Here is a 12,016-nt window from a genome sequence, read left to right on the forward strand (position 1 = left end):
ATTTACTTAAAATGCTGTCAAACTTTATCTCCATGCTTTCCCTATGCATGGATGGGCAACCTATGGCACGGCAGCTGCAGGACAGCTACACATCCCAGCTGCCATGACACAGTTTTAGCATTCCCTGAAAAACTGTGGCAGGGTATGCTGGGAGGCAGTGGCGTAAGTTCGCCCCAGTTGCCCGGAGGCAAGATAAATATTGGTGCCCTCCCTATATTTAGAGAAATATATGCATGTATGCGTTTATATGTGTGTGTGTGTGTGTGTGTGTGTGTGTGTGTGTCTTTTATTTTAAATCACACATTTCTTAGCAGTCAGAACCCATGACACTGACAGCAGACACTTTAATGATGGAGCTATTTGCTCCTGTACAGGAAGCATGAGAATTCTAACTATATGAAGTTACGTGTAATTGTCAAAGCAGTAACTTCATATAGTTAGAATTCTCATATTTCCTATACAGGAGCAAATAGCTTCATCAGTAAGGTGTCTGCTTCCAATGCAATAGGTTGTGATTTCTAGTCCTCGGTATGTTACTTGTAAAATTTGTATCTACAGTATAATAAAACGGGTGTGATTTGTAAGGTGCAGAGACCAGTGAGGAAGTCGGCCATTGAAGCAATAGCAGCAGCAATTAACTTAATTCAGTGATGTCACAGAATGGGAGGAGAGGTGCCCCCCTTCAGAGGAGGAAACCGGTGGCAGATGACTCCATTGCCTCCCAGAGTTACGCCTCTGCTGGGAGGTGTAGTTCCACATCAGCTGGAGGGCTAGAGGTTGCCTTCATGAGTTATATTCGGAAACTCTTGTTTTACTACTGACACACATAACCCTGGTTCACGTGTTAGTGATGTATAGCTGGATGCAGCCTGAGATGTGTCCAGCTAAACCTATGCACATAACAAATGCATCTCAATATATATGAACCTCAATGAGCTTTAATTTTGAAGGAACAATTTTGGTTTTATTAATTTCTCTTTGTTTCATTTCTTTTCTTTTTCGCTTTTAGTCACAGAAAAAAGGACAGCAATCTCAATTTTTGCAAAGCCGTAACTTGAAATGTATAGCCTTATGCGAAGGTAAGATTCCCTTTATATTGTGCATTATCTGAGTATTAGACTGATAATTGATCAACTTTGTCATTTTTTTAATTTGCATTTTAAGAAAATGTAAACATAGGGCAACAACTACACATGTGTAATTATAGTATTGCCCTAAATTCTAATAGGTCCTAAGTAAAAAGGTACAGGTTTTACATGGGCAGGTTGCAACCTGAGAACAGAGAGATGTTGTTTGTGCAGTCATCACAGACCGGTAGGTAGTGCAGTCATCATAGACCGGTAGATAGTGCAGTCATAACCTAGACCTGGTTTAGCGCCTAGTGCACTAGTCCAGCTGGATCCCTTAGGCTGGGAAACAATGAGTGAAAGGCTGGTACTACCTGTCTCTTGTAGGCCTGATTCTGAGTTACACATATGCCTAAAAGTGGACACATCCAGTGGCGGATTTTCCACAAGGCACGTGCCTATGGGTAGCACTTGCTGGGGGGTGGCACACCTGGCTGATAAGAGCCAGGTGATTTTTTTTTTTGTCAATATGACTAATTTTGTAATATTTTATTTAGAAAATGATGGGGGTGGGACAATGGGCAGCAAATTGTGATACAGAAGTTGGTAGTAGAGTAAACCTCGGGATGCTTTGGTGGTCTGGAGGCATCCGGATTAGCACCCAAAATGAAGGGGGCAATGACGTGATTTGGGGGGCAGCCTGACCCCTAAACCCGCCCCTGGACACATCTAGCAGTTTTTAGCAAACTGTGCGCACGCGACACCATGCGTACCTACATACCCCGATGGAGGTTCCGTGTGTAGCCAGTTCTGTCTGTCCATGATATGGGAATGTATGGTTGTCTTCTGGGCGGCTACCTTGTGCACACACACAAAAGATCTATCTCATGGGAGTGTCATGGGCTGTTAGTCATGTATATGATGAAGGGACATCTGTGTATGAGAGATCTCTTGCACCCAGCTCTGTAACGGCAAGTGCCGATAGTAACAAGGAAGTTATGGCTGCAGATGGAAAAACTGTGGGCAGTGCTACTTTATGTATGAAACTCTACGTGCACTGGCTTTAGCATAAAGTAGTAAATCTGGTTGCCATGGCCATCTGCACTGCGCCATCTTTCCTTGGGTCTCAGAATCAGTCCCTGAATGTGTTTGTATCCAGTCAGAGAAGTCACATTCTAATGTCAACATTCCTAATGTCAACATTAGAATGTCTCCATGGTTCAACATGTGGGCAGGCACCATGTCGACATCCTCAGAATGTTTACATGTCCACAGTGTTGACATTTGAAATGTTGCCATGTGAAATGTCGACATTCTCAGAATGCTGATGGTTAGGGTTAGCCACCGGCAGGAAAGTTTGGGTTAAGCACTAGGGGACATTAGGGTTAGGCCTCTGGGGTTTAAGCACTAGGGCAGGCATTCCCAACCACGGTCCTCAAGGCACACCAACAGTGCAGGTTTTAGTGATATCCAGGCTTCAGCACAGGTGACTTAATTAGTAGCTCAGTTATTTTGATTTAACCATCTGTGCTGAAGCCTGGATATCACTAAAACCTGCACTGTTGTTGTGCCTTGAGGACCGTGGTTGGGAATGCCTGCACTAGGGAGAGGTTAGGATTAGGCTCCCGGGGGTCGAGGCACCAGGGGAGGTAAGGGTTAGGGCCCAGGGGATTAAGCACCAGGGGGAGGTTAGGGTTAGGCTCCTGGGGGTGTAGGCAGCAGAGAAGGTAAGAGTTAGGCTCCCGGGGTTAAGGCACTGGGGAGGTTAGGGTTAGGCTCCTGATTTTTAGGCACTAGGGGATGTTTAGGTTTAGGCTCCCTGTGTTTAGGCACTAGGGGGAGTTTAGGGTTAGGCTCCCGGTGTTTAGGCACTAGGGGGAGTTTAGGGTTAGGCTCCCAGTGTTTAGGCACTAGGGGGAGTTTAGGGTTAGGCTCCCAGTGTTTAGGCACTAGGGGGAGGTTAGGGTTAGGCTCCCGGTGTTTAGGCACTAGGGGGAGTTTAGGGTTAGGCTCCCAGTGTTTAGGCACATTGGTGGGAGTTTAGGGTTAGGCTCCCGGTGTTTAGGCACTAGGGGGAGTTTAGGGTTAGGCTCCAAGGGTTTAGGCACTAGGGGAGGTTAGGGTTAGGCTCCCGGTGTTTAGGCACTGGGGGAGCTTAGGGTTAGGCTCCCTGTGTTTAGGCACTAGGGAGGTTAGGGTTTGGCCCCCAGGGTTTATGCACTAGGATTAGGAGACGTAATAGTTTTGGGAGATTTTAACTATCCAGAGATAAATTGGACAAATGATTCATGTGATACTGCTAGGGATAATAGGTTTTAAAATACACTAAATGATAACTACTTACGTCAATTAATCAGAGAACCAACTAGGTACAATGCAATCTTAGACCTAGTACTAACAATCAATGGGGAATTGATATAAATTATCGGTTTCCACAAACAGCCCTATATAGGCTCAACAAAGACTCTTAACTTTAGAAAAGCCAACTTTGACAAGATGAGGGAAGGTTTAAGGGACATTGACTGGGAAATTTTGTTTCAAGGCAAGAATACTACAGAGAAATGGGATTTACTAAAAACATTGCTCGCTATTTATACTCGCAAGTTCATTCCCATGGGCAGTAAAGGAAGGAGTATTAATTCCAAACCAATGTGCCTTAACAAAAAGATTAAGGAACTAATGTCCAGAAAGCAGAGAGCATTCAAAAAGTATAAATCGGATGGGAAGGCTGAGTCATTCCAGTACTATAAGGACTGTAACAAAATATGCAAAAAAGGATAAGTATCTAATAGATAAGGATATACAGGGTTATGGTGCATATTCACGCACTATAGTTATAAAAAATAAATAAATAAAAGAAGAAAAAACACAACGACCGACATTAGCAACAGACAAAATTAGTCCTAAAATTGATACAGTGTAGGAGATCACAAATAGGTTGAACTCGATAGACAAATTGTCTTTTTTCAACCTCAGAAACTACGAATCAGAGCGTCTAAAATAGAAACGGAAAAGCTAATCGCAAAGAAAAGTAAATCAAACCCCAAAAAGTTTTTTAATACATCAACAGCAAAAGATTAAAGAAAGAGAGTATAGGCCCTTTAAAAGGCAATATGGGCGTCATAATCAAAGACAACAGGGACGTAGACAAAAAATTAAACTGTTTTTTTCTCATCTGTATTCATAAGAGAGGACCAGATGGCGGGATTGGCGCATTACCTCAGCAACGATAATGTCCCACTGCTTAATGCTTATTTAAGTGAGGAAATAGTCTGTGACCGATTAAAAAAATTAAGATTAATAAATCACCTGGTCCCAACGGAATTCACCCAATGGTTTTCATGGAGCTACACTCCGAATTAATAAGACTCCTATAGTTGATTTTCAATGACTCCCTTACATCAGGTATGGTCCCCAAAGACTGGCGTATAGCGGAAGTAGTGCCGATATTTAAAAAGGGAAGTAAATCAGAACTGGGTAATTATAGACCAGTAAGTCTTACATCTATAGTGGGGAAGGTACTGGAAGGTATTTAAGGGATAGATTACAGGAGTTCTATTTCCAACGGAATATGCTGCGCAATATAAGAAACTGCTAATAAATAATAAATAATTGGGAAAAAACTGCTAATAAATAATAAATGGGGAAAAACTAGGGGATTCTGTACTGGAAAAAGATTTAGGTGTGCACATAGATAACAAACTTAGCAGTCGTACCCAAAGTAGGTATGTAGCATAAAAGGCAAACAAAGTATTAGCATGCATTAAGCTGGGAATTGATGCAAGGGATGAGAGTGTTATACTCCCATTATATAAATCACTTGTGAGACCACATCTCGAATACTGTGCACAACTATGGGCACCATACTACAAAAATGATATCCTGGAACTAGAAAAGGTTCAGAGACAGGCGACCAAATTGATTAAGGGGATAGAGAAGCTAGAATACAAGGAAAGGCTTTTAGGCTAGGCATGTTCACATTGGAAAAGAGGAGATTAAGAGGGGACATGATTAACATTTACAAATATATAAGGGTACAATACAGTACACAGAGCTAGTGGGGGATTTGTTTTTGGTAAGATCATCACAGAAGACACGTGGACATCCGCTTAGGTTAGAGGAGAGGAGATTTTGCACACTGAGACGGAAAGGTTTCTTCACAGTAATGACAATACGTATTTGGAATTCCCTGCCTGAGAGAGTAGTAATAGCGGGCTCGGTCACTACTTTTAAGAATGGGCTAGAAAAATTCCTAATGGATAAGGATATACAGGGTTATGGTGGGTAAATCATGCACTATAGTAATAATTAAAAAAAAAAACAGGAGGAAGTGACATAACGGCTAAACATTCACCAGAGTTAAAAATAGTCTAAAAAAACATTACATTGTAGGAGATCACTAACAGGTTGAACTCGATGGACAAATTGTCTTTTTTCGACCTCAGCAACTATATTACTATGAGGTTAGGGTTAGGCTCCCGGAGTTTAGGCACTAGCGGGAGTTTAGGGTCAGGCTCCTGGTGTTTAGGTACTAGGGGGATGTTAGTATTAAGGTCACGGGGTTTAGGCACTATAGGAGGTTAAGGTTTGGCCCCCAGGGTTTAGGCACTAGGGGAGGTTAGGGTTAGGCTAGTGGGCAGGAGAAGGTTAGGCACTAGTGGGAAGTTAGGATACTGGGGAGGGTTAGGCTACAGACAGGAGGGTTAGGCTCTAGGGGGAGGGTTAGGAGTAGGTATTAGGAATAGGGGGAGAATACTTAATGGAACCTCCTCATACATCTGTGCTGGAACTGCTTAAGTGACTACTTGGACCCAGGAGATGACGTTGGAGATAACGCTGCTACTGGGACTATGTAAGACACCATTATACTACCAGATGCCGTTTGTTGACAGTCTATCATGTCGACATGTCATCCGTTTAGACATGATGAATGTTGACGTGCCAAGCATATCGATATTCTTATGTCGACATTACGCATGTCATATGATTATTAGTGAGGTGCTGAGAGATAATGATGGTCTATGGGAAGTACAGTATCCAGGTCACCAATATAAGACACCATAAGACTTCCAATTATACTGAGATTGGACTTAAAGATTGTCTTCTATTGTCGTCTTGTGTAGTATAGTAATTAGTCCTTGGTACATTCACTGTCATCAGAGAACACAGGTTCCCTATCCCCACATATTTTCCATTCTGTGCAGCATAAGGGGCATGTCCTGTCCTTGTACAAAGACCTTACTGACTAATGCCGTATGTGCTTTATTTCTGTACAGTGATCACTTCACCAGAATTGCACAAACATGGGGAGATCTGGGTTGTTCCCAACACGGATCACGTCTGTACACGGTTCTTTTTTGTGTGAGTATGGAACATTGACCTAACACTGCAAGCTGTGTAATGCTACAGAACAAAATGTAATTCTACCAAAAGCAGAAGTCCTCTTTGTGTTGGCTTTATCTATAAACTTGCCGCATATACAGGGTTAGGCAAGAAAAGAAACTCCCAGAACTTAAAGATGAACTAAAAAGACATGGTAAATGCTATTCAAAATGTTAGTACATAATGTAAAAGTGCACGGGCTACAGTTTATTTCCAATTGGTTTTGAATATGATATGGTCATTGCTTGACGTATAGCAGCCATCAGATCATCAATGGTTCTTGGTGGATGTCTGTAGGCCTCAGCTGTCAGATGGCCCCGTTGGCTGTGTAGAGGACTTTCATGAAGCTGATGATTGTTTTTCGCCCAGTAACAGAAATTCTGCTTGTTAACATTGCCAGACAAATGAAAGTGAGTTTTGGTAATAAATTGCAGCGATAACGCCGGAAATGAGCCGCTTTGCGTGGCGCAACTTCAGAAATCGGCTACAAATGTGTATCACGAAAGATGGCCGCCATCTGGGTAATATCATATTCAACACCAATTGAAAATAAATGATATTCCATGCACTTTTACATTATGTACTAACATTTTGAATAGCATTTACCATGGCTTTTTTGTTAACCTTTTTGCCTCACCCTGTATATTACTTATTTTTATTCAGCTTTTTTCACCCAGCATCTTTATCTCCTCTGTCATACTAAGAATAGATGAGTAGTCACTCATTTCCATACCTAGGTATCAATAATGCCTGCTGTACTGAATATAAATGCGCCGGTTCCTGGGAATTTACCAGGCTTCCGTAACTCAGTCAAGATTTCATTTCCCTGTACATCTACATCCCTCGTTCTCACCATCTACCTATGTGTATACCATCCACAACTTTACCTGCTGCTTGTTTGCTCCACGCATTGTTCACTCTCCCACTGGATCTCCTTGTATAAGTAAGATGCCCCATTTGTCAGTGTCTTCTGTGAATCTCTTTTTCTCAGGTAACACGAGTCCCCTTACTGCAGACGTTACCTTAGACTTTGACTTGATTCAGTTATACACAACTTACCAAAAGTTTTCTAATTTATTTGGGGCAAATTTACTAACCCTTGGAGAGTGATAAACGGGAGGGAGATAAAGTACAAGCCAATCAGCTCCTAACTATCAGTTTTAAACACAGCCTGTAATATGGCAGTTAGGAGCTGATTGGCTGGTACTTTATCTCCGTCCACTTTATCAATCTCCAAGGCTTAGTACATAGAACCCATTTATGTGTAAAAGACGTGAGTAAGAATTAAAGAACTGAAAAGGCTGCTGTTCAGATACATAACAAAACAATTTTTCTATAGGGAGGCAGCCAAGAGCATCAGAGATTAGGGCTCTAATAGTCCCAGTTCTCCACTAGGGGGGTAATTCCAAGTTGATCGCAGCAGGAATTTTTTTAGCAGTTGGGCAAAACCATGTGCACTGCAGGTGGGACAGATATAACACGTGCAGAGAGAGTTCGATTTGGGTGGGGTGTGTTCAAACTGAAATCTAAATTGCAGTGTAAAAATAAAGCAGCCAGTATTTACCCTGCACAGAAACAAAATAACCCACCCAAATCTAACTCTCTCTGCACATGTTATATCTGCCCCCCCTGCAGTGCACATGGTTTTGCCCAATTGCTAAGAAACTTGCTGCTGCGGTCAACTCAGAATTACCCCCTAGGACAGAACAGTTCCCTTTTTCCCACCAAAATCTTTAATGCAATCATTATTTACTTCTGATGAACGTAAATATACATAGGCTCTAGGTTTCTGTACTGGAACCTTACTTGAGGTCTAAAAGGTATTATAGGGGGAATTTTATGATCTGAGCAACTGTCAGATGTATTATTACTTGGTGGGAGTCATACCGGAGATACAAGTGCATTGTGCAAAATTGACGAGGGGAAACAGGCAGTGGGTAAGTGCAAATGATGGGTATGGGTCATAGGGTCGACATGCATTAGGTCAACAGTCATTGGGTCGACCACTATTGGTTGACAGTGACTAGGTCAACACCTGAGATATGTCGACACAGTCATTAGGTCGACAAGAACAAGGTCGGCGTGGAAAAAGGTCAACATGAGTTTTTTTTAACTTTTTTGGGTGTAGTTTTGATCAGAAAGTGACGGGGAACCCCAATTAGTGCACCGTGTCCCCTCGCATGGCTCACTCCGCTCGACCTAGTGACCATGTTGACCTAATGCATGTCGACCAATAGTGGTCGACCTAATGACCGTATCACCAATTGATACATATTGCATTCACTAGTTACAGTGTAAGAAACATTATTTTAGAGGATAAGGGGCCTATTTATCACCATCCACATCCAGGATGCGGATGACAGGTGATAAAATCGCCCAAACTCGCACTGCGATAATTGATTACATCGCAGGGATGTATCAATTATCGCATGCAGGAACAGAGCTTGCGATGCCTCTTCACAGCATCATCGGGGTATTTTTCGTAAAATATACCCCGATGTTCTGCTGCGCATGCGCTGCCCTCGCCGACATTGCCGCTACTGACACCACCTGGTCCACCCCCCCCTGTCGTGACTACCCGCGCGCTGCGGACACCCCCCCCCCCCCAGAAGGTCAATATACTCACTGTCCAGGGAGCCGGTCTGCGCTGCTTCAGGAGGCTGCCGGGCGCCGGGTCCTTCTCCTGCGCTGTGACCCTCGGTGCTGTAAAGTGCGCTGCTGTTTTGCAGCATCACTTTACTGCACTGGGGTCACAGCACAGCATATGGGGGACCCGGCGCCCGGCAGTGCTCACCGGAGCAGCGCAGACCGGCTCCCTGGACAGGTGAGTATGTTTTTTTTTTAATTTTTACACTGTGATCAGCTTGTGTCCATCGGACACACATAGCTGATCACTGGAGCCGGGTCCCCGCTCGGCTTTCTCTGCCAGGGGCAGAGATAGCTGGGCAAAAGGATGCAGATCACAGTGCTGCCCAGGGCCGGTTCTGGGGCTTTGCGCGCCCTGGGTGGCAATGGGGGCGTGGCTTCGTAAGGGGGCGTGGTCATTTACGCCCCCTGTACAGACTACTGTAGCTCTCTGAAATGTGCCCCCCGCTGCCGCTGGCCGCTGTGAAGCCCTTCGTGGAGAGGTCCTTTAATGTGCGGTGCGCGATGACATCATCGCGCACAGCAAAGGTCCTCTCCACGAAGGGAAACTAGACGCGTAGCGTCTAGTTCCCTTCGTGGTGAGGACCTTGCTGTGCGGTGCGCGATGACGTCATCGCGCACTGCACAGTAAAGGACCTCTCCACGAAGGGAAACTCTAGTTTCCCTTCACAGCGGGCAGCGGGGGGCACAGCAGCAGCGGATCTTGCCCTGGTGCGGCGACCTCCGGAAGGCGCCGGTGCCCTCCGGATGGCGCCGGCGCCCTCTGGATGGCGGCGCCCCGGGCAAAAGTCCTGCTTGCCCGTGGCAAGATCCGCTACTGGCGAGATTATCACAGGGCACACTGCGGTATTTTTTCACATTTATTTTTTTTTAGTAAATTCGGCCACATCACATTTCCCATTATAAGTATGGGGAATGCGATGTGGGTTACTAAAAAAATATGAATTAAAGGGTTTGGGGCAGTTTTTCATGAAAACTGCTCCAAATGCCCTTTAATACATTCAGGTGATACTAAAATAATGTGAAAAAGGGTGTTTTCACACCCTTTTCACATTATTTTAGTAAAAATAATTTTAATAAATAGACCCCTAAACCTTTGAAGTTATATTTTCCCTACTGCCTACTTTTATTTTCCTCGTTCTTGTTCCTTGTTACTGTACCTTTGTGTCCCTCTCAACGAATTCAATTGCAGTGACGTCACACGTGGCCATCCCGAACCCGCCCTAGTTTACGACATTACTCCCCCTCAACGCGACTCACTACCCCGACATCGCTGTGTCACTGTCCCGACCACCCCGCAACCCCCTCTACCTGTCAATCAGGCAGAAGCGATCGCATTAGCGGGCCGTGTTTAATAAGACCCTAAGTGTACTGCTGACCACTCTGCAACTTTTCTTATATTTGAGAACCTAATTATACAATGTTTTGTTTTTTTCCCCAGCTACGAAGATGGCCAGGTGGGTGATACAAGCATCAACACACAAGAGCCAAGTAGCCATAAAGAAATTCTTCGAGTCATAGGCAACCAAACAGCTACTGGCTGATTACTACTTATGTGGAATGTGGAGTTTCACCAGTACCAAAGCTGGTCTTTGTACTGAAGAACATTAGGAATCTATTTATTATTATTATTACTATTATTATCATTGTTGTTGTTATTATTATAAAAGGGTGATAACATTTACAATAATCCTTTTATTTCCTATTTTTAATGTTTGACCTGAATGAGGCATATCGACTGGTGCAAAACAATTGTTTCATTTAATATTATCTCCAATATTTTGCTGTCTATAAAACGGCCCAGCTGACTTTACAGAAAGGAACTGAAGGCATCTCTGATAATGGAATAAGGCACAGTCTTAGTTCTACACTTGTTACATATGAAAACTTTCTATAGAAATTACTTTTTATCGTGCAATAATTGAAACCACTATAGGGTTTATGGGTTTTATGTTATACTTAACTGGAATATAAAAACCTTACTGTAATATGTGCCGTGCTTGACTGGAGATCACATAAAACTGGCAGTGAGTCGTTACTTGATTGGTTCCACAAGGTATTATATGATAGGGCAATACATGTTTTAATAAAACAAGTATTGCCCTATCATATAATAGCTTGTGGAACCAATCAAGTAATTACGCATTGGTTAGGCGATTAAACTGCATATGGATCATAAAACAGTTTTATGATCTGGACGTTGAAACTGGTGCTCAGGTCCAGGTGCTGTAACCCACAGTAGATCGCAATCAAACTGCCTGGTTGCTATGGTTACTTGCCCATTTTGATCATGTGCACCAGTTTCCAGAAAACGGTATAAAGTAGAGGTCAGGCATGGACACAGGTGCCCCAGTCCCTAAAATACATTCCTGCACCAGCATGATCTGAAGCCCCCTGATCTGTGGCATTATAGCGTTAGTAAATAAGGACCAATGTCTTACTACTGTTTTTAAATGCAGTGTCGCCAACTTATTTATACATTCTATAATAGTCATTGTGAATTGGAATGTATAATCTTTTCAATATATTTACTTTACTGGTTTGAAGCCCTTTGCTCGTAAATCCTTGTATCTGATGGTACGGTGCTTCTAAAGCTGATTACTCGGAACTTGTGTTGGCCTATCTGGTTCTCCATGTGACCGTAGCAAGCTTTTTCACAGATGTGAATATGATGGCACTCATCTGCATTCCAAATAGACATTATGGCCCAGATTTATCAAGCCTTGGAGAGTGATAAATAGCACGGTGATAAAGTACCAACCAATCAGCTCCTAACTGTCATTTTTCAAACACAGCCTGTGACATGGAAGTTGGAGCTGATTGGTTGGTACTTTATCACTGTGCTATTTATCTCTCTTCAAGGCTTGATAAATAGGGGCCTATGTTCTAAGATGGCTCAGACGTTTACAGAATAATACAGG

At 43.3% G+C, this 12,016-nt stretch overlaps 1 protein-coding gene across 2 annotated transcripts in view; it reads left to right on the forward strand.

The window, feature by feature from the left end:
- The window catches only part of PARP8 (poly(ADP-ribose) polymerase family member 8), a 420,080-nt gene extending 408,911 nt beyond the window's left edge, over nucleotides 1-11,169 (forward strand). For both annotated transcript variants that reach the window (XM_063961880.1, XM_063961870.1), the window contains 3 exons: nucleotides 1,010-1,079; nucleotides 6,344-6,428; nucleotides 10,537-11,169. In XM_063961880.1, coding sequence (XP_063817950.1) covers nucleotides 1,010-1,079; nucleotides 6,344-6,428; nucleotides 10,537-10,639 — 258 coding nt within the window. In that variant the 3' untranslated portion in view covers nucleotides 10,640-11,169. The remainder of the gene's footprint in view (nucleotides 1-1,009; nucleotides 1,080-6,343; nucleotides 6,429-10,536) is intronic.
- Nucleotides 11,170-12,016: the final 847 nt, after the last annotated feature.

The sequence above is a fragment of the Pseudophryne corroboree genome, chromosome 1 (assembly GCF_028390025.1).
Source record: "Pseudophryne corroboree isolate aPseCor3 chromosome 1, aPseCor3.hap2, whole genome shotgun sequence".
Classification (NCBI taxonomy): domain Eukaryota; kingdom Metazoa; phylum Chordata; class Amphibia; order Anura; family Myobatrachidae; genus Pseudophryne; species Pseudophryne corroboree.